Source organism: Anas platyrhynchos, chromosome 12, assembly GCF_047663525.1.
Source record: "Anas platyrhynchos isolate ZD024472 breed Pekin duck chromosome 12, IASCAAS_PekinDuck_T2T, whole genome shotgun sequence".
Classification (NCBI taxonomy): Eukaryota; Metazoa; Chordata; class Aves; order Anseriformes; family Anatidae; genus Anas; species Anas platyrhynchos.
In genome coordinates this window covers 16,092,947-16,115,024 of record NC_092598.1, presented here as the reverse complement: position 1 = coordinate 16,115,024, position 22,078 = coordinate 16,092,947, and the positions used below count along the sequence as shown (strand labels likewise).

The window sequence follows — 22,078 nt, the reverse complement described above, 5'->3', positions numbered from 1 at the left end:
AAAGTAATTCTCCTCTCAGGAAGATTAGGCCCATCAAGTGTGAGACCTTTCTGCATCTCTTTCAAGCTGTGTCATTTGACACCATCGAGCTCCTATTTGGTAGGTGTGAGGTAAAATCATTCTTTCACTTACATTTGCATACAAATGATTGCACGGTTAGCATTCAAGGCAGAATGTTAACATTCAGTCATCCTTGAGAAATACCTGGGTTTTTACCTGGCTCCGAGTTTTGATGGCTTGGTACGTAGATCAGCTTTTTGCTAGATTCTTCCATAGGATAAATATTTTTCAATTAGTAATTATTCCTTTTATATACTTTGTTAACTATTAAAGAATGAGTAGCAGCAGTTAATATCTTTTGGTTTTATCGACTGACAGAGTTTCTACCACCTCCCATTTATACTTTTTTCTTTCAGGCTTAATAATGACTTTTTCATTGTTCCTGCATCTGGCAGATGGGACTTCCAAAGCACCATGGACTTAAATATGCAGTTTTTGTCATCCAAAGAGCAAAAATTAATATACATGGCCTTGAAAGTTAACCAATGCAGGGAACTGTGTGCCAGGCGAGGGCACACAGAGAAATTGGTGGGAAATAGAGTGGACTTCAAGCCTGGGGTATCGGTAGCTGCCCAATTACAGCCCACTGTGAACCCTCTAACCTTACACTAAATGTGAGGGGGCTTTCTCTTTTTAATGAGAAAGGGGGGCAAACTGCCTCAGTTTACTGTGCATTTATAGTATGATAAGGACAGGCACATAGGTGGTTACAATGCCTCTGCTGGTTTACTTTGTGCTTACTGGTTTGTGTTTAACCAGGTAGTCCCATTTGTTAGAATTTATGCTGCTCTTCATGGTGAAGGTGTGCTACCTCCTCTCCCTTGGATTAAAGCTGTTATTTTGGCTGGAGGAAGAACTGGGATTTTAAGCCCCATAATTTTTCAAGGATTTTGAGGGATCTCAGCACCTACTCAGAGCTGCTGGTGCTAAATGCTCCTGAAGATTACTCCAAGGGTTCAGTCATGGAGAAATGTTGATGAAGGCAGAGTGTTGTTTTTAAAAACTATTTTTAGTGATGTTATCTAAGTGATGTATGACATGAGCCAGTACTAGGAGACTACAGAAGCCCTGAAACAGACATTGTTCATTTGTTTCCCTGTATAAAGAGAAGGAAAAGTTAGCGATGCAGGTGGATTAAAACAAAAACATCCACATGATGCTTTAAAATTACCTTGTTTGTGCAACCCATAAAGTAAATGGCTGCACTTTTGTTCTTGTCTTAGAGGGCTAGTTGTAAGATTTTTTTTTGTGTATCTCACAAATCTATAATACTAAGAGTTAAGTATATTAATCCTTCAGACACTTCAGCAGTAAAGGTAAGCTGGACAATTATGCATGTGTTTTATGGGTCAGAATTTCTTACAATGCGGTTCCCTTTTCTTCTTTTTCCTTGGTATCAGGCTTGTAGGTAATGGCCAGGTGTTCAGACACATTTCTTTCTTGGATACTGTTCATGCAGTTTAGGATGAGAAGTTGGATCTGATGGAGACAAGCGGCATGAGCTGACACAGTTTGGGATTGCGGTATTAGACTTCTTTCTGCCACCGTTGTTAACTAAGGTGTCAGTCAACTTTGGGCCCTAGGTTCTTAAATTGTTCAGTTGAAGTATGTTTTTGGGTTTACCTGAGATCTGGTAACTTTCACGCTCAGTTTCTTTTCTAACCAAATTAGTTCGTCAGATAGGTTGTATTCTTCTGCTCAGCTGCCTTCATTTGTCCTTTTCTATAGCCTCTTCTATCAAACAGTGTGCTTAATGAGCACCTAGAAATCTCCCACTCCCAGGCTTATCTTATGTGCTCTAATTCCGTTTTCTAGTGCTCTTCCTGCAGTTGGTGTCAGGAATGCAATGGCAATGTGTATGTGTAAATGGGGGATGGAGAAACCAGTTGTCTCTTAAGCCAAACAGTCAAGAACTGATAGTTAGCATTACTGGAAATATTTTAGGATGTTATTGGAAGTAATAACTCTTTCCCATTCAGCAATATAAGCTATTGTGCTAAGGTTTAATTCTTTTGGCCGTACAGCAACCACCAGAAATGGTTTGCAGCTCTTTCTTTGAATGAAGGAATGGCAGGATTCTCTGATTTTTTTGCCCCATGTAATCAATCCATAAACGTGAGCTGGCCAGATGTCAGAAAGGCTGAACAGAAGACTTTCCTAGTTACAAAGGTGTGAAGAGAGGTCTTTTTTAAGCAGTTTTTTTCTTTTAAGTATTGCATGACGAAGTATGATGTGGTTTGCAATGACCATGTTTTCGAGGAACTGCAGAGTTCAAAACTTGCGGAAGATGAGCTTTAAATCAAACACTTTTAAAATGGTGTGGTTAACAAAGCTGTAGCTCAACTTCAGAACCTTTTAGCATCTCAGTAACACTTTCAAAATGCATGTGTAGTATTCATATGGATACACAGCTTTAGAGAACCAGCTTTAGTGCTGAAGTGAAAGGCTACTCTTGGGTTGAGCTCTCCTTTAGTGCTGCCTTTGCTTTGTTACGAGGCTACAAGAAAAGGCAGTTCTTTTACCTCAGAATTCAGCAGAAATATTGATAGGATGTGACACCTGTCAATGAGCCAACGCATTGATCTTCAACTTCTCTCTTAGGATTTACCAAGGAGAACTCAAGTTTTCATGTCTTTAGACATGAAATAGTAGTAAATGCACATTACTTTTATTTTTTTTTAAAGAAAATAAAGTAAATATTTTTGTTTTCATCTTAAATCAACAGTTAAGGTTTGCAGCCAGATAGAAAAATTTCCTATCTTTTTTTTTTTTTTCTGAAGACAAATAATATTTTTTGACTTTGTTCTTTATCTGAGTCATATTCAGAAAATTTAATAACTCTGGTTACCAAATGGTTTCCTTCTGCAGTGTCCTGTTGGGCATTTTTCCTTGTGTTGCACGAGCAGTATTAGAAAACTCAGTTGTGTTCTGGTCACTAAAATTGAGGGAGTTTTCCACAATTTATTCTGCAAATGGCTTTTATAGAGCAAATTATTTTATTACATTTGGTCCTTAACGTCTCAACAAAGAAAAATTTAAGTTTCATAGAGTTTAGGTCTGTGTAGTGGCATGAAATTTGCCTCTGATACTCCATTTTTTAGAGGGAATCTGAGAGGTAAATTGGACATTTTTGTTTTCCCTTACCTTGTAGCGAAGCCACGGCAGTTGGTGGCTTCCACCAGCATTGCCACGTGTTGGGGAAGAGATTGGGCCTGATGCCATGGGGCGCCGTGCTGCTGGTTTCAGCATCCAGGTTTTGAAAGTTTTTTTTGTTTTTTTTTTTTTGCTGTTTTGCAGAAGGTAGGCTAAAATCTAGGTTCAGAGCCAGAATTTCAGGAAAGTTTTTTAAGAATTAACGCTCGGTTACCCTTGAGAGACAGATGAGTATTGGCCCATTTCAGCAGGGGAAGTGTTTTAGAAGTCTGCGTTGTCACACGCTTGTGGCAAAGGATTGGTGTTACAGCAGGAGCCCAGATTCTCTGGCAGTCTATTGTAAGTGAATTCAAGAACATGTTCGTGAAACAATGAAGCAAGATGATAAATGTTATTTTGCTTGAGATAATATCATTTTTCATCATTTTCTTAAGAATAGTATGTTCAACTAGTCACAAACTCAGAAGGTTTTGCTTAGCATGTGCTTGGGAAGGACTTTTTTGAGAAACTTGGATACCAAATTTGCTTGAAAATAGTTTTAAAGGAGAAAAATTACATGCAGCTTTGTTTCTGAAAGATACAGATGAGTGTAATAGGTGAAACACTTGATGCCAGCTTGTGTAGCATGAACCTGATGGTCCCAACCTGTTCTGTTGAGCAGAGCGCTCATGGCACTGATGTCCATGGTCCTCTTATGTCCTCAGCTGGTGGTGTCCAGACTTCAATTTGTGTTGTTTGGTGTGTTTTTTTTTTTTTTTTGCAAATTTTTAGGAGTTTCTCTCTGTCAGTGTCAAGTCTTTGCTACTGTTGGTCTGTACTCACAGCTCATTTGTAGAACAGACGCGAGCCTTTGAATTGTTCTAGTTGGTACATCCAGGTCATAAAATTGCAGTAGTTCATAAAGATGCTTATCAGATGAGAACATGGGAATTGTTGGGAGTTAATATGCTAACAGATTGTGAGCTGAAAGAGGGCTTTGCTGTGAAGTCTTTCTGTCTCTGAAGGTTCCTTACGAAATCTGGTTTTAGGCCCTGTGAAAAGGAGAATGCTTTTTTCTGGTTTTCAGTGCGTTCATTTCTCTACCTCTTAAAAACTGCAGTAAAGTTCCTCAGGAAGATAGTGGAATTCAGAAACGTGTCTCGGGTATAATGCTGGAGTTCATGATAAAAGCAGCTGGCAAATAATTAGAAACCCTCTAATTGCACACACAAGAAATTTAGAGAGCACCGAGAGGTTTTTCTTTTTAAACTTAGAGGGAAGCCTGTGCAACTGCCTTTCCAGTGATCAGATGTGTAAGTTACAGGGACGTTACACTGAATATCTTGTTCTAACTCTTCTGAGAACTAAAGAGCCCGTTCCTATTCAGTGCGGCTATGCTGAGATTTGTGGGCAGATCTCTTAAAGAGAAGTTACTCTGCAGAGTGGTATTTGCACCTGAAGAAGAGCAGACTGGGAAATTCTGTGAGCTGTATTAGCAAAATAAGCAGCACCTCTCAAGTTCTGAAATTTGACTCTTCCCTTTGGAGAAGCAGAATGATGGTAATGTTTAAAGAGCACAGCAAGTTATTAGAATAGCTTCCTTCAGTAGTCCTGTGGCAGAACCCTTGAACTTTCTAACATTTATGTTCAGTAAAATAAACTGGCTCAAGGATAAGCCTTACACTCTTTACAAGATGCTTCTTGAAACTCTAGCCATCTTCCAAGCTCCTGAACAATTGTACCATGTTGCCCTTCTCCATACCGCCTTTGTTATTGTTCCTCTGTTGAAATTAATGCCTGCAAAATATAAATGAGAAAATGGAAAGTGTGTGTACACCTCAGCCATTTTAATGCAATGTCTAATGCCAAAAGGCTAGGTTAAACCTGAGCTGAGACATTATGCACTGAAGCAGCAAAGGCACATGTACATGTTTTGTTCTGAGCAATGTGATTTGAGGGCAGTAACCTTTGGCAGATAGGGTGAGAGAAGGAGTTGAAAAGAATAATTTCTCAGTCTGCTGCTGCTAAGTTCTCTAAAGGGTATTTGCCAAAGACCTAAGACAAAAACACACAAGGATTTTGTATAAAACTTAATGCACTCTTTAATTAAATCTAGGATGGCGCACTAAGAAGTGGAACTTTGGGTTAAAATGATTATTTTACACTATTTGAAATGCATAGCTTATATCCTGTTGCAGTAATGCGTATAAAAGTCTGCATTTTGGGGTCTAAAATGAGAAAGGTGGTTATTGTTCAAAATCTTGTGCGGAATCCTAGTTCTCTAGGATTCCGTCAAGAACATGAGAAAATCCTTGTGCCCATAGGTTTTTGTGCATGGTTTTTGAGTATTTCATGATGAGGTTATGTTAGTTGGTCAGTGGAAGATAAAAACAAAAAAAGTTTCTAAGATAGCCTAATATGTCTGCATCTAGTTCTACATAACTTTAGTTCTGGTTCTATTTAATATAAGCTTCCTCATGTATCAGCAAATTTTCACAATTTAAGATTTAGAAGAAGAATTAAGACCATGCTCCAAAGAAGGAAACTGTACAGAACTTTTTTTTAACCATACAGATATGTACATAATTGTGTAATTAAAAGCTCGCGTACAACATAGCTTAGTTGAGAATCTGGGGAGACAGACCTTGTTTTGCATCTTAAGAAAGCTTTAAGTTCCTTTTGCATGTGTTTGGCACTCAGTGCAATCATCAATGATTCTTTCTCTGTACGAAATACTACTTATATTTTACTGTTAGAATAATGTATCGTAGTTCTGTTCTTCTGTTTACATACATTTTTTCTTCTTTTCAACGTAGGATATTTCAAACTGCTAAGTACTCCACAGTTGTCTCCATATTGGAAGCTGTTCAAGGAAGCTGGCCTGAAGAGTAAGTAATATCTTTTTGTTTTGAAGATTTCTGAACACACTGCTTCAGGGAGGACAGCTATGTTTTCTGATAGCAAGGAACTTAAGATAGTGCTTGTCTTGTATAGTAGTTACAGGTTAATTAGACTTCTGGTTTTTACTGCTTCGGTTTCATATGTAGGAGCAATTACTTGATTGAAATATAATAAATAATATTTTTCAAGCTTTTATTCAATTAATTTATATATTGTACAACAACTTTTAAATAAACAAGTTTAGGAATTAAAGTATATTTTGAAATGCTGCATAGTACTTGACAGTTGAATAATTTTGAACTTGATTCTAACATCTGGGTGTGAAGAGGACTTTTTGCATAATGGGAGATCTATTTGACATCACATAAAAGGATAAATGTAGTAATAGTATTCAGAAAAAAAAATTACTGGGATGTTGCAGTTTTTTGTTTTTTTTTTTGTTTTTCTCCCAAAGTTAGTAAAAATAGGCACTTCACTTCCTTATTTATGAGACGTCTATAACAGCATGGCTATTGCCGATTGTACATTAATTCTGGTGTTCTTGTTTTTATGATATCTATTAAATAATTGAGTTCCAACTGTTGTATTTGCATAATAATATACTATTATTTCAAGTATAATCTTAAAATTGGTTTTGTGTGACTTGTTTAGTATGTTTCGTTTTCAGGTCTCTAATGATGAGGTGCTCATCTGGCCATAAAGAGCATCTCTGAACTCAATTCTTCGTTAAAGAGATGTGTTCTGTATTCATGGGTAAGGAGTTTCATCTTAACTTGCATGCTTTTATGTAGTATCTTGTGGTATATTGTTAATTTCTAAGATTTTAGCAACTGGTGTTGTACAGGTTCATCGGTTACTCAGTATAGAGCTCCTTAGGTGCATGTATGGGCTCTTAATTTTGACCCAAGCTATTCATGCAACTTAGGAGTTCTAATACCTAAATGTCAGTGGTCTGGCTTTCATATTACATTAACTTTTGGTTAGATAGTGGGACAGAGTTTTTGTATATAGGTGAACAATAATTCTAAATAATTACGATTTGGTCAGTGAGTTTTGATTCCTTTTTGGATATATACAACAGTTCTACTGGCTTTCATTAGACATTTACCATGCATCTGTTGAATTTGGAGCTCTAGAAAGAAAAGAAAACAACAAACAAAAATAGATGTGAATTGTATGTAATTAAAAAAACAAAAACAGTTTTTCAGTAGTAAAAGCTGTATCTCATCTGAAGAAATTTTTGGGTGTTACTCCTACTTCAAAAAAGTAGAAACAAAAAACTTGCAAAAATCCTACTAGAGAATGGGAGTTTTTCTAAATGCTACTAATATTTTAATCTTTGTAGGTCTCTAAATAAAACAGCTAACTTCATATGTTGCAGAATTTGGTATAATGTGTTCCCTTCATATATTAAGCACTGCTTGTTGAAATATCATTTTGAGACTATAAAATAAACTTGAGTTATAAATTAATGTTATAAATTAAACTTGAGTTAGAAATTAATGGATCCTTGAAGAAATACATGAAGTACCACAAACATTGCTGATATCATTGCACGATGTCATGGAATTTTATATATAAAAATTTTGTGATACACCTTCTCTTTGGTGTGGTTTTGCTCTGAGCTTAAGAAAAGCTGTTCTCAATGAAGGATCTGTCCCATACGTAGTGCCTGCCAATCTCTTTGATAATGGTAGCAATTTGGCATTAATTGCATTGAAAGATGTTTCATTTCCATGTGAGATGTCCTTTGTCACGTTGGTTCGCTTGAACTTTTATATAAAAACTTTAAAAGTGTGTAATTGTCATTTGTCATTTATTTTTTCCTGTAAACCTTCAATATTTACTTCCCAGAGGCTACCTGCTTAGGGGAAAGGAGGAGAGGTGTTAGATGGCAGTTATTGCATTTGTGAAGGGTACAAGGGGGAGCAGTGAGTGATACGAAGCGTTTGGTGTAAGCAAAATAAGTGCAGATATGCAACCAGACCACCCTGTATCCATATGGCAAGTACACCCCAGTCAGTGTGCTCTGGTTGTATGCTCTTACTCAGAGTTGGAGCCGTAGCTGTGGACAGGAATCCCCTGAGAATTTAAAGCAGTTTCAAATCTTTTTCTGACCTTCAAATCAAAATATGAAGGACTTATCTTTTAAGTATTTAATATAATGTCTCTGAACTCTTTAGTAGAATAGAGTTCTAAACAAAAGTATCATGTTGAGGGTGTGACTTTATTTAAGGTACAGTTTATTATTCCAAAATAGTTAGAAATGCATATATATGAAAGGCAATTTTAAAATTAAAAATGCATATATATATATATATATATATATACATACACATGCATGTATAGATTTAATACACAACATACTAATATAATATGCATTGTATAAATTAAATGTGGATATTTATTCTCTGTTCAATGAAACAGACTATCCAAGCAAACTTTTTACTGATTTTAGTGATACAAGAAAGAGAAAACTCACCTCTTTGATCTGTATTTGCTATAGGTACCGTAGCATTCTTATTCAAAGACTTGCTTATCTCTTTCTGTTAGAGACTAAAACAGTTCATCTCTACTAAATGTCTAAATATTCTTTTTCTATGCTCTGTATTTCTTGAATTTGAGCGAATTGTTCTGTCCCTTTGTGTATTTTAAATTTAACATGCACATTGATCTTAAAATCTATAATATACTATCATTTATATTGAGCATCACTGGGAAATTACTTCTGTATTTAATTTACTGCAGCTTTTTGAACTCAGCCAAAGCTTTGGTTATAATTAAATCAGATAAATAACGATAGTGTAAATGTAATTTATTTCTAATATTGGGGGAGGGAAGAGCCCTATCACTTCTGAATATCATGCAGAAGTGATCAGATTTTTCAGTATTTTTTCTACCACAGTATACCTCTTTTGACATAGTGTTTCATCTATTAGATGGGCAAATGATACAAATCCACCTGCCTGTCATGCTGTTGTATACTACATAAAATTTAGCAAACAAAACTATTTTTCAGTCTTTCACAGATCTTGTTTGGAAGCAAGTCTGTTATGCTTTGTTGTCTTGCTTTAAAACAAACAAAACAAAACAAAACAACAAAAAAACAACCTGTCCATGCATATAACATAAAACTCCTCCCTAGTTATGGCCATCTGTGTTTACCTCTTCTATTTCCTTTACATGTAATCTGGATTTCTGTTATGTTATGCTTGGATGACTTCAGTTCTAATCTCTTCTACTAACTTGTCCCCAACTTATTTCTGAGGCAGCTTTTATTATGTGTCTGGATAGCCATTATTTCAGCTTCTCACATAAAAAATGTCCATCAAAGTCACCTGCTTCCTATTATCTGTGATGCTGTCATATGTCTGTCATGTGAAGCTGCGATACTCAGTCCCTCAAAGGATGAAAGAGGAGACGTCATTAGTAATGTCTGAATCTTTACCTGTTTGGTGTGCTCATAACTAAACCAGCTAGTTTGCAGTTGTCGCTTCATCGTTAGTAATCAACAATGCAATTAATGAAATAATCAGGTTTTATTTTCCATTTTACTGCTACTCTTCATTGACTGCTACTTCTCTTCTTGCAAGGAAAATTTGTCTTTTTCTTACAAGTTCATTCTTTTTTTGATATATGTGATAAAATACATTTTTCTGTACTTTTCATCTGTTTATTGTATCTTCTACCATTGCCTTCATTTCTGCTCTCGCTTGTTCCTATAGCTATAGCTTGTCTTTTTGCAACTCTTACCTTCCACACATTAATCTACTCTAAAAGAAATTCATCTCTTTGAGACTTTCAGGCTGTCTTTATTTCTTCTTGGCCTTTCTCTCTGACTAGAGCAAAAAAAGGTTGTTACTAAACTCTGATGGACAGCCAGAATGGAGAAAGTTTGCTTTTTTTTTTCCCTTTGCAAGAAGTTACATTAACCTTTTTAACTTGAAACCTCCGTTTCCTAACCTCTGCTCTGGTATCGATTCTGTCTTGTTGCACGCGGACTTTTTAATGAAAGGGATCAAATAGGGCTGAGTGTACCCAGCTTCATTTCTAAGTGGTTTTGGATATAAATAAAACTTGACAAAGATGTAAAGTTTAAAGAAGTTAGAATTACAGAAAAAGTAAATGAGCTGATTTTGGAAATTAAAAGGAACAGGAGTAGTTAATTGATTTATATTGTTTGTAATAGAAAAGATGTTTTTACAAACATCTAGGTTACCAAGTTGTGTACTTTTAAATGAAAAACATGAGCTATGCAGAAGTGAGTATATTTTCATTCACTTGGACTTGTAAGATCCATTTTAATACCATTTCTTCTGTTTTAAAACTTTGGTTTAGATCTCTACTATAAAGCTTATGCTAAGAACTAATAAATTATAAGTGTTCTGTTTAATGAGTAGTGAAGTGATAAAAATAGAAGCTGGAAGATGTTTTTGTTTTAATTCAGGTATGTTCGCAGAATAACTTGATACTTCTTGCATGCTGTGCTTTGTATGAGGTAAAATTGTAGAGTTAGCAGTTGGAGAAATTTAATGTTTAAATGAGAAATGCTTTAGAATATACAAGGATGACAAACCTTGAAATGTGTTTCAGCATGTCTGAAGAACACATCTGATGTTTTTTCTTAGCTCTTGTTCCATTTTCTTGCATAAATCAGCTTGATACAAAATTGAGAGGTTAGAAAGAGAGAAGCTAAATGCTAGTAAGGAATATTGTTGGATGTCTCTGGGTTCCACTATATTAAAAAAAATAAAAAAATAAAAAGTGCAACACCGTGGAAAATTACAAGTTTACCTAATGTCCTATACTTGGTAAATGCTGTTGAAGCAATTCCAGCTCATAGGGGGGCAGTAACTTCTTAAACTCAAGTAAAGAGACTGTGGTCTTCTGATTGCTTTGTCAGGTTGTACCTCTGGTGTGGTGCCCTTTTTATTTTCTAGAATTTCTCCAAGTAGGTCTTAGACTTTGCTGTTGTAGAAGGATCTTAGCAACTTTAAGCTGGGTTGAGATTAATGTTAAATCAGTATGAAATAATGGTGAATTGAGAAATACAAAGTATTACAGTTAACTTAGTTTCTATAGCAAGTGTGATTATCACAAATTCGGGGCATAAGGGGCATGTAAATGTTGAATTCTATTTATGAAGAGAAATCAAACTGGATTGCTGTAAAATAGAATTATTAACCATAACAGTGTTTACTTGATGGGAAATAAATAGTTTTAACAAAACAGTGTTGGGATTTTGGGTGGGATTTGTTTGTTTGGTTGTATTTTTTATTTGTTTGTTTTTTACATTCTGCCTCTTGTTACTGTAGTTTGCTTCATTGAGTAGGGATTCAAAACTGGTTTCCCCATTCTGATTAGAATGTGACTGCAAGAGGAACTTGTCTTGAGTGAGAAGGGTTTTGGAAAAATACTCATAAAATACTGTCTGCACTTGCATTGTTAAACCTCTGGTTGTCAAGTACAATAGATGAAAGTCTTAAAAGCACTTATTTCCTAAAATGTTCTTCTGCCAGCCAGAGGTAAAAGAATGTCCAAAATTCAACTTGGTACAATAGAGTTGTTGGGGAAAAGAAAAGGCTGGATGAAAGTGTGCTAAAACCTAACTGTAGGTGCTATCATTTCCTGGGTAAGGGGGAGCAAAATAGGGGAAGAGAAGCACTTACAGCATGTGAAAGTTTCCATGTGAGAATCTTAATGTTTCATTAAGTTGGATGTGAGAAGGCAGAAATTTTTTTCAAGGTAGGGACGGAAAATCATGCTTATGTGCCAATTTAAATCAGAAGTGTGCTGTGGTTTGCCTTCATGTCCCTTCATGATTTGCAAGCTGAGCATTTAACATTTTCATATATAAGTACAGCAGAGACACAAGAAGCACAGTCACTAAGTAAGTCTGGAAGATGACTGAGTGCAAGGGTTAGTTTATCCCAATCAGGTATTGTTGAAGTTCCCAGGTATGCTTTTCTTTGGGCTGAAGAAGCATGATGCATTTTATGGACAGTGAATTAAAAAGCTAAGTGTAAAAGTACTTTTCTGGTCAAAAGACAAGGTGTCTTTGCAACAGAGTTGTGTTCAGGCTATCTGCAGTGGTATTCTTTTGAAAATAAAGTGTTTATTTTTATTTTTTCCCACTTGATCATTTCTTGTCTACATAACAACTTTTGTCATGATGTATGACGTGCATCTGCTTAGCCTGGAGAAGTTTCTCGTGTGTCTAGCCTTCAGATTTCTCATTTGGAAGTCCATCTTGTTTGGATGGTTGATGCTGACATCTTCAGGTTACCTTTTCTTTTTACATATACGAAGACTTTTTGTTTTATAAACCCTTTGCATCTTAAAAGATATATTAGAAAATATATAATATATTTTATATTAGAAAAGTTTTGTAGTCTCTTTATTTCTTACTTTTTTTCATTATCATGTAAGGAAGTTGGAAGAACAGGGATGGGAAGCATTTCTTGTCTTTTGAGCGAAGAAGAAAATTGCCATGAGGCAAGCTCAGAGTTACAGTGCCATGACTGTAATGATATTAGCTTTTTTTTTTTTTTTTTTTTTTTTTTTAAGTTATTCAGCAATAAAACACGGAGAGATTGTCTGGTACGTGCTTTTTCAATACATGGACATTGTTACTCCTGTTTGATTCTTCTAGGCCATTGTATAATTAAATTCAAGAGTGTGTATAATATTTACTGTGGAGTTGCTGAACTGTACATCACTTACCCCACATAAAAATATTGTACATCTGGTTGTATCGGTATCACTAAAGACAGAAGAATTTTTTTTTTCCCCTCAAGTTGTTAGTACAAACTGAATAGCCTTTCTTATGAGTCACAGTGAAACAGAGTCTATCTGGGCATAACCAAGGAGCTACGTGCAGTCTGGTGAGGTGGTTATGCTCAGTCCCAGTATGTAAATTTATATTGTTACAGGCTTCAAAGCTGAGTTTTTAACAGTTGAGTCCTCGATAACCTGGAACTTGACATTTTACACATGGCTACTTTAATTACCATCCATCTTTCCACAGGTGGGCATCTATTAAATTAGATTATTCTGTGGCTACAATATTCTTTCCCTGTAATTAATCTTACTTGGTTTTATTTTCTTAATTAAAATAGCTTTGTTCCCCAACTTATCTTTTGAGTTGAAATATCCTAAGATGAGAGATGATTCTATTAGAAATGCTACAAATGCTTGAAAACAATGCAGGTCTTTGGAGGTGTTGGTTTGGCGAAATGCAGATAGAGATCTTTCCTCATCTTTTTTGGTACTTTTCTGAAAAATGTGTGTGTTCAGTAGGTCTGTTTTATTCTATATCTTTTACTGACTAGGGGATATAGGAGCTCATCTAATTCATCTTGGCGTAGCCTAGTTGAATTACCTAGCTAGAATAGTGAAATAGTTCAGATGTGGAAGTACCTGAACATGGATCTTTTAATAACAGTGCAGAAAAATAGTTATTTTTAAAATGCTTACAAGATAACACATTCAAATTCCATCAAATATAAATAGTTGCCTTACTAGATCACTTTATATTGGAAAACATTACTGCCTTGATTAAAACAAAAAGTGTTGTAAAATACGTCATCCGCATGGATCCTAGTGTTGGCTTATCTGTCTGAAGGTGTTTGGTATGGGGGAAGTTGTCATTCCATTGAATTTGATCATAAGCAAATTAATTTTACTTCTGGACTACTGAGAAACACAAGTCTGTTACAATTTGGTATCTTTAATGAAAATGAGAATCTGAATTTGTGTTTAGATAACAGCAAACTAGAAACAATTTGAAACCCATATATTTAAAACATCAGATTCATAAGGCTTAAACTATAAGAGCTGTAGAGGACATTTGCTAAAAGCAAAAAACAACTCTTAAGTGATTTGTGCTTTACCTACATTATTAAAATTATGAATGAAATATCAAAAATCCATAGAAATATGGGGAAGGGAAAGGAGGTATGAGGAATGACTTGAAATACAAAGCAATTGTGTGTAATTATGCTTCTCTTTTTTTCCTCTCCCATAGGATGCTTTAACACTTTAAGACGAACATTTCATCAGAAGCACTAATGGATGCTGGTATGCCTTGGATAAGGTGGTGACCACTGGATGTAATCTGTTTCTGTTTACTGCAGAGAGCCGAAACTGACTCCTTTTGGAGTTGAGAGAAGTTAGCAGTACAGACCTACCAAGATGACTGATCCTATGATGGATTTTTTTGATGATGCCAATCTTTTTAGCGAGACCTTAGAAGGTTTGTCAGATGATGCCTTTGTTCAACCTGGACCTGTTTCACTTGTTGATGAATTGAATTTAGGTGCAGAATTTGAACCTTTGCACATAGACTCCTTGAACCATGTGCAAGATGCTCAGAATCAACAAAAGATGAGTGAGTTTGAGCCGCTGAATCAGTTTGATTCTTTGAAACTTCACCAAGTAAGTACGTCTTTCAATAGCTCAGCAGACAACGTCTTATCGCCACACTCTCAATTCAACTGTTCACCAATTCATCCACAAACCCAGTCTAATGGGATGTTTCCAGATGTGGCTGATGGTAGTCCTATGTGGGGTCACCAAACTGCCACGACTGTTTCGAATCAAAATGGGTCCCCCTTTCACCAAGGACATTCTCAGTCTATGCAGCAAAACAAAAGCTTTGTAGCACACCATGACTTTGCCTTATTTCAGGCTAATGAACCGCAGCATCAGTGTGCCTCACTACGATCTCAACAAAGCAGGAACAACACGGGGCAAGATGCTCTGAGTCAGCCAAAAGACTTCCTGGAAGTTAATGTATCTACTTCTCACAGAGTCAATGTTAACCACCCACCTCCAGTTTCTAATCCTTCAACTTCACAGCAGCCTCTGTCTGTTCAACAGTTTTCTCAAACTGCAAGTGCTTCAATACATTTTTGTGGGAATCAAGAAGGAACTTTTGATGGACAGTCCCCAACTATTACTCCGTGTTCTGTCAATAATAGCCAACAATTTTCATCTCCTTATTCGTACTCTAATAACCACATTTCTCCTACCAGCCTTCTTCAGTCTACAACAGCTCTTTCTAGTAGCCAGCAGACACACCCTATCTCTGACTTCACTGGAAGCGATGCCTTTACATCTCAAACAGGGACCAAGCAAGAAACAACCGAGCACATGTTGAATCCTAATACACCTTTGAATTCAAGTAGTTTTCAAATGTTGCATTCTGCGCATCCTCAGGGCAACTTTAGTAGTTCAAAACTTTCTCCTGTGAATATTAATTTTCCAGCTTCTGCTGGTTCTGCTTCTCAGATAAGCCATTTCACAGACCCTATTGAGAGCAATGGTTTTACGTCTCTGGATGAGAACTTACTTCATCAAGTTGAGGCTCCAAACGAACCGTTTACAGGACTTGACCCAGATGACCTCCTTCAGGAAGACCTTCTGCCACAGTTTGATGACTCTGCGTTTGTTCAGGATAGCACAAGCCATGTTTTAGAGCATGACCTGGAACACCATATAAGTCCCCATCAAGTAACACAGGCGTCTGATATTGGTCGGGCACAGTCGCAAAGTCAGATTCATCCCTGGCATTCTGCAGTTTCCAGTCAGCATCTGCAAGAGAGAAGTCGTATAACCTTACAAGGACAGGTATGTGGGGGTTTAGGGGATGGGGTTTTGAGCTGCCTGGTTTGGCTGCTCTGGTATTGGTACTTGTGCCAAAGCAGGGTGACTGGAGATACTGAGCTTTTGTTGGTAATTGGTCCTCAAGAAGTCTGCATAACTCGTGGTTTATGAAAAAACTGTCGATGCAAGCCTGCTTTCTCTTCTCCTGTTTTCTTAGCATTGTAGAAAACCAGATTTATATGACCTGAGATAGTTGTTCAGAGAAAATGGAGCCAGTCCTTCTACTGCATGTATTTCCTAAGTACAGCAGAGAAGAACAGTTGTTTTATGCTTCAGGTGTAAATGTCGTGGCTTATTGTCTTTTAAAGTACTCATAGCAGTGCATTTTTAAGAGCTTTAATAAGAGGTACTGGTGTGGCTGATTGGCTTTGGTCCTTTGCTTGGTAACTTTGTGCTCATTGTCATTAACTAAAAATACAGGGTTTTTTTTGTTTTTATATGATCGGCAATAATAGAAACGGCTATACCTATTTATTTCATTACTTTTGGGTAAAAGAAAAAAATGTGCAGTTGTTCTTGCATAACATCCGCATCTATTACATGTATTAAAGCCCATGGTATGGAGGGCATGAAAGCACACCAATTATCTTGTACTGTTCTAATGGCATACAAGAGAAATTAACTTTGCAGACAATGGTTTTCATATTATCTGAAAAGATAAAAATTGTATGAACATTGAAGAGTTTAGAAAAACAATCTTGCAGTGACATGAATATATGAAATGCAAGGTTTTATAGACTTATTTTTAATGTTTTCTCTAGTGAGCTTAGTGAATTTTCAAGTAGTTTTAAGTGGTTGTGATAGTAAGTTCTTTCCCCCCCCATCCCAAACACTGACCCCTATCTTCATCTGTATCACCTTGTCTTTTGTTGAAGGTGTGTGAGCAGTAATAAATTGAAGTATAGACTGGTATTTTCTCTTCTGAGAGTAGCTAAACTTTTCAATAACTAACAAGAACAACAAATACCTGTTGAAGAAGCTAGTAAAAGTTCTCTATTCACAACTGTGTAACCAGCAAAATCATTTGTTTTGATTACAGTTATTGGAAAACTCACTGTGCAAGATTGCAGGAATTTTTAGCACACAAAAAAATGTATTACAAGAGAAATTGTATCGTGAATATAATAGAGATGTGGTAACCAAATACACAAAGAACTATTTAAAATCTGTAAGTCATTTAAGCTGGTGCTGCCGTTTGTGAGACTGGTTTAGTGACTTTCCATTGTTAAGGCTTTCTTTGAGTGCCATCGCTGCATTAGCTGTAAGTTAGTTCCTGAGTGCTGTTGCCTTTTGGCACTGCTTGGTAGCTTCAGGCCCGAATTTGATTTGACAGGAATGTCTGAAACTCCTACTAATGGTTTGGCAGCAGGAGCTGCAGCTTCTGTATGATGCATCTACATATTCAGCCGCTCTTGCTGGTAATCCGGGGCTTCCAAAAGCGTGAGGATGTCTGTTCAAGTCTGTGTGCATCTGAGCAGTAAAAATGGGAAGATTTTTAAATGGTGTTTTAAATTCTAGTAGGAATTTAGCTTCTAGTTGGGAGAGGAGAGAGGAAATAGCAATGTTTTCTGGTTTTCCATCTGTGCATTTCAAAACAGAGGCAACTAACATCAAATACGTATGTGCATGTGGCCTTAAAAAGCTACAACTGTTGTGTTACTTCTCTGTTCTCCTCACGGATGCGCTCTGTACCTTACAGTATGGATTGGTGTCCTGTTGGAAGAGTTGTTGGGAAGGAAAGGAACTCAGTGGCTGAGACTTGCTTTAGTTAGCTTGCAAGACATGTCCTATGAAGGAGGCATTGTAAAATGTGCCATTGCTTCGTGGCATTGGCAGTGAGATGAGGCTCTCACACTTGAATCTCTGGGCCTTGTTCAGTAGATGACCTCTCCTCCATTACAACCTGGGCTGATGTGCATGGAGCATGTGATCTTCATTTCCTACGAGCGAAACTTCTGGTGCTTCAGTTGGTGTAGTGCTGGCGTGTTGCCCCTAGGATATGCATACAGCAGTGTACTTCAGATGAGCTCGATGGATGGAATGATGCAGTAGGTACAACCTGTTGGCGCTGATGTTCTTTCTTTTTTTCTTTTTTTGAGGGTAGGGAGTGAGTAGAGGAGGGCACAGCCTATGTGGCTCCTCGTGTTGGTTCTGTCCAATATGAGCCCCTAACACGGGCACGGAGCTGGGCTGCTGGTAGGGCACTGAGGTACTGCTGGGTTCTGCTAAAGCAACAGAGCCCAAACTCCCTGCCATGGGGCTGCAGGGCAGAAGCCAGAGCTGTTAGCTGCACCCTCGGGTCTCCCATCGGTATGAGCGGGATGTGGCTTCCTGGAAAAGCGGCAGTGGCAAGAAATGCATGCGTTGGGATGGTTTGTGAGGAGTGCGTGGCATACAAGCCAGGCAATGAAAAGTAGGTCTCATGACTTTTTCTGGTGCTGTAATTTTTCTGTAGCGTACATCAGAACCTTTTTAAGACTGTATCAGCCTCACTGACAGCACCGTCAGTGCCTTGTTTTGTAGCCTGGAACAGAGGGAAAGTTCTGAGACCTGTACAGCATGTTCAAGTGTTTGGGAGGGTTGCTTTGGTTTTGGTAGTGGCGGGAGAAGGACGCATCTTCACAGGATTTCAGCTCTTTGTTTTGTCCTTTTTACTTCCTTCTGGAACTTTGAAATAACAGTGGCAGAAACCAGGTAGGCATATCAGCTGCTGGGTAGTTTTTTATTACGATTCTAGGGTATGAAATAAATGATATAAATTGGTTTCAGACTTTAAGTTTATCTAACAGAAGAGATGCTTAGTGTTTCCTCCAGGAAGTGGTTGTGCAGTGGGAGCTGTCATACAGCTGCAAGGAGCCCATCGATGGGGGAACGATAGGGGCAAACCGTGTGCAAGTCTCTCTGAGCCTGCAGCGTGCGTAATATGACTTAGTAATAGTATGGCAATTGGAGGAAACAATTACTAGTGGATTTAGTTGTTTTCAGCAGTTTTGCTTTGATAACGATTGAGGGGTTTTGAAAAAGAGCTATTTTTAAATTTTATGAAGTAGTTGAACTGTAACTATTGGAGTGGACCCAACATTAGACAACCAAATGTCCCCAATTGCAGTGGTACTAAGATCATTTAAAAATGAGACAAGATGAAATACTTGTGACTCCGTTGTTTGAAAGGAAGCATGCTTATCGCAGTGTAACTTGTAAAGCTATTCTCTCTGTACAAATTAATTTAAAAATTAATAGTTCAGTGTAATAGTGCACAATTAAAAACAATCTAAAATGTCTTCTGCTGCTGTTATACTTTCTATGCCTGCTGTAATTAGATTATAATTGTAAATATATCGTGCCTCTTAATTTTACATCATGCATTTTTCATCATAGTTTGATTATGGGAGCGAAATGAAGTGAAGGAATACACTGGAGATCTGTGTAGTCTCCCCCTTGACTAATATAACGCTTCTGATCTTTTTGCCTCCTCTTAAAACTGTTTTGAAAATATTCTCTTTGCTTTTCATGAGTGTGAAAGAAGGTGACAAATGTAGGTATCCATGTTCAGTTCTGTACGCTTAGAAGAAAAGGAAGTTGAGGTGATATTCTGAGGTTCGTAGTGGCCTGAGAGAAGGTTGCCACTGTAAGGTCACCCCAGGGCCTTCCCTTCGCCAGGCTGAGCAGCCCCAGCTCCCTCAGCCCCTCCTTGTAGGAGCGGGGCTCCAGTCCTCTGAGCATCCTCACGGCCTCCTCTGGACCTGATTCAAGTCCACGTCCTTAGGCTGGGGGCCCCGGTGCTCCTCTTGCTACATATCTCAAAGCTTAATGGAGATTGGGCTGGAAAATAATACTTCATTAATGGTTGGGAGCACTACACGACAAGGGGTTGATCTCAGCTCTTAGTATCAGGTGAATCTTTTTTCTACCCCTTTTGTGACTAAATGTTTGGCACCTAACTTGATAATTCAGTGTATTCATGAAGTCCACTATCTTGCATCTGACGTTTGCATTTGTTTTGTTCTGTTGTTGTTTTGAAACTGACTTGAAACTTGAAAGTGCTGTTCTGCTGGCAAGTGCGTGCTTTCCTACCGCTTGTTTCAGAGCAACAAGTGACGCTGCTTTTAGAGAGAATTTATCTTGTCCTTATTGAAAGCTTAGGAAGAAATATTGACCATACGTCAGAATGGTGTAACTTGATGCATGAGGATATCGTCAGAGGTGGAAGTTTCACCTGATCAGAGGACAGGGCACAGGCTTTGCTGAGATGCATGCCCTGCGTGGTCGCAGCCTTTCACCTGTGTTAGCAGCTCCCTTCCTTTTGTATCGGCTCTAAATTTGGTTTTGCAAGTATCCCTTGGATTATCCCACTCAAAAACCTCTTGCTCTGCTCTTGATTGCCGTTCTATTCATATACCAGATCTCAAATCCAAGACGTGCCTAGGAATCAGTGATGTGTTGTCTCAGTTAGCTATGGTTGGCCCAACAAGCCAATTCATTGCAACGTGCACTTAAGGAAGATGTATAGAAATGAGGGCTAGAGTATTCTTCAGAATGCATTTCTGAAATTCCACGTAGTTTATTTTTAAGAGAGCCCATAATGAGAAATATTTTCAAATCCTGAACTGGTGTGGCTGTATTTAAATTCTTCGTAGCAGAGACCGGCTTTTCTGCATAGTAAGCTTATTGCTCTTAAGTGTTCTTACGAGACCATGTTGTAAAATTATGATCCTGTTATTAACGTTGTTTGTGAAGCAGTGTATGACAGTTTTCAGTGGGGCTAAGCATAATAAAATCTGTGACTCAAAATTTGCCCTGTTTTGCATTATCTGAGAACTGAAATCTAGACATCTGGTGTATTGAAAGCACTTGTATTTGGTGGGGCATTAGCTTGTAATCTGCAAGTGGTGTTTTTTGTTTGTTTGTTTGTTTGTTTTAAAGCCCTTCCTTCCCCCCACCCAAAGAGAGCCCTAAAAACCTCATTTTCTTCTAAAATGCTGTTAAGCATATCCATTGTATTTATATTGTACTCGTTCCTTTTAATTATGGTTAATTTTATGGGTGATGTCACCACGTTAACAAATGGAAATCTGTTTGAACTTGCCTTTTAAACACTTCTAGGAGTTGCGTGCTCTGGATTTACTTCTGTGTTTGAGGAACAATTTTCACCTTCCTTGTAGTTGTAGCAGCTTAATAAATTGTCTGCCACTGTGAGGCAGCAGAATTCAGTTGTCATCTCCCAGCACCTAGCAGGTTTATCATGTCTGTACAAGTAACAAAGTACTCCCTCCGCTGACCTTTTTTGCACCGTATTTCCCTGCTTTTTCGCTTTCTATTTTCAGAAGGGCCCACACAAATGGGAGGAAGTGAAAGTGGAAAGTGGCAAAGCTGTGTCAAGCGTGTAGAGTTAATGAGATGAGTAGGGCATCATCTTGGAGCTGAGTAGCACAGTTCCTGGAATGAGCAAACTCTTTCAGACTCTAACTGTATTTAATATGTGTTTCAAAACCAATCTGTGGCTTTTTGCCATGGATGTCTTCATCACTCAAGACAGCAATATTTTGCTAGCTTTACAGTTGGATGTATACGAAGAATTTTGTTTTTTATATATTTTATGCAAATTTTAGGTAAGCATTTTATACCCCCTATTTCTTTTTAAAACGAGAAATTGCATAGGATGGGGGAAAGGAAATATGTGTGTATGAAATTGGCTTGTAACACATTTACTGATGAATATTTGTTGATATATTTAAATTTCATCCATTTTTTCATTTGCCTTGCTTTTCTTTAGGAAATACAGCTGCATAACAAGGGAAGGACAGAATTGCTGGGAAAATGTACCAGGCTATCTGCTTTAGCATTTTAAAAGCTTTATGAGTTTGTCAGTAGCTAACATCTCCACCAGTTAAAATGTTTAATCATTCTTCTCATTCGGTTTTGAATCATGCTAGCTGTTGCTAATGCTTGTTCTTTTTTTTGAAGTCTCTCTGAACCTTCCTCAGTTGTCAAATAATTAGGCTGTCCAATTCTTTGCGTACATTTCTTATTTAAAAAGCAATACCTGCTGTTGTAACGATTGTTACAATTTAAGAATGTAATCTTTCCTGAGATAATTGCACACTCATTAAATGACTGTAATAATTGTCTTCAAAATGCTCCAAAAGAGAAACCTTTTTGTAAAAAGTTGTTAATGGGTGGCAGGCACAGGCAGGAAGCTTCTGTCTAGCTTAGCTTACAGGGGTAATCCTCCAGGGTGAGACAGGTTGACAGAAGTAAGTAAAATAGATGATCTTAAAAAAATGCACGAATAAGTAAGATTGAATATCTAAATACTTAT

The 22,078-nt window shown here is 37.4% G+C and overlaps 1 protein-coding gene across 11 annotated transcripts in view; it reads left to right on the top strand.

The window, feature by feature from the left end:
* CHD9 (chromodomain helicase DNA binding protein 9) overlaps window positions 1-22,078 on the top strand; it is a 92,957-nt gene that overhangs the window by 1,813 nt on the left and 69,066 nt on the right. For 10 of the 11 annotated variants that reach the window (XM_072043879.1, XM_027467007.3, XM_072043880.1 and 7 more), the window contains exons 2-4: window positions 6,009-6,080; window positions 6,761-6,846; window positions 14,120-15,723. In XM_072043879.1, the coding sequence (XP_071899980.1) occupies window positions 14,287-15,723 (1,437 nt within the window). In that variant the 5' untranslated portion in view covers window positions 6,009-6,080; window positions 6,761-6,846; window positions 14,120-14,286. Of the gene's footprint in view, window positions 1-6,008; window positions 6,081-6,760; window positions 6,847-14,119; window positions 15,724-16,659; window positions 16,669-22,078 lie in introns of all 11 variants that reach the window. The other variant, XM_072043886.1, reaches the window with a different exon arrangement.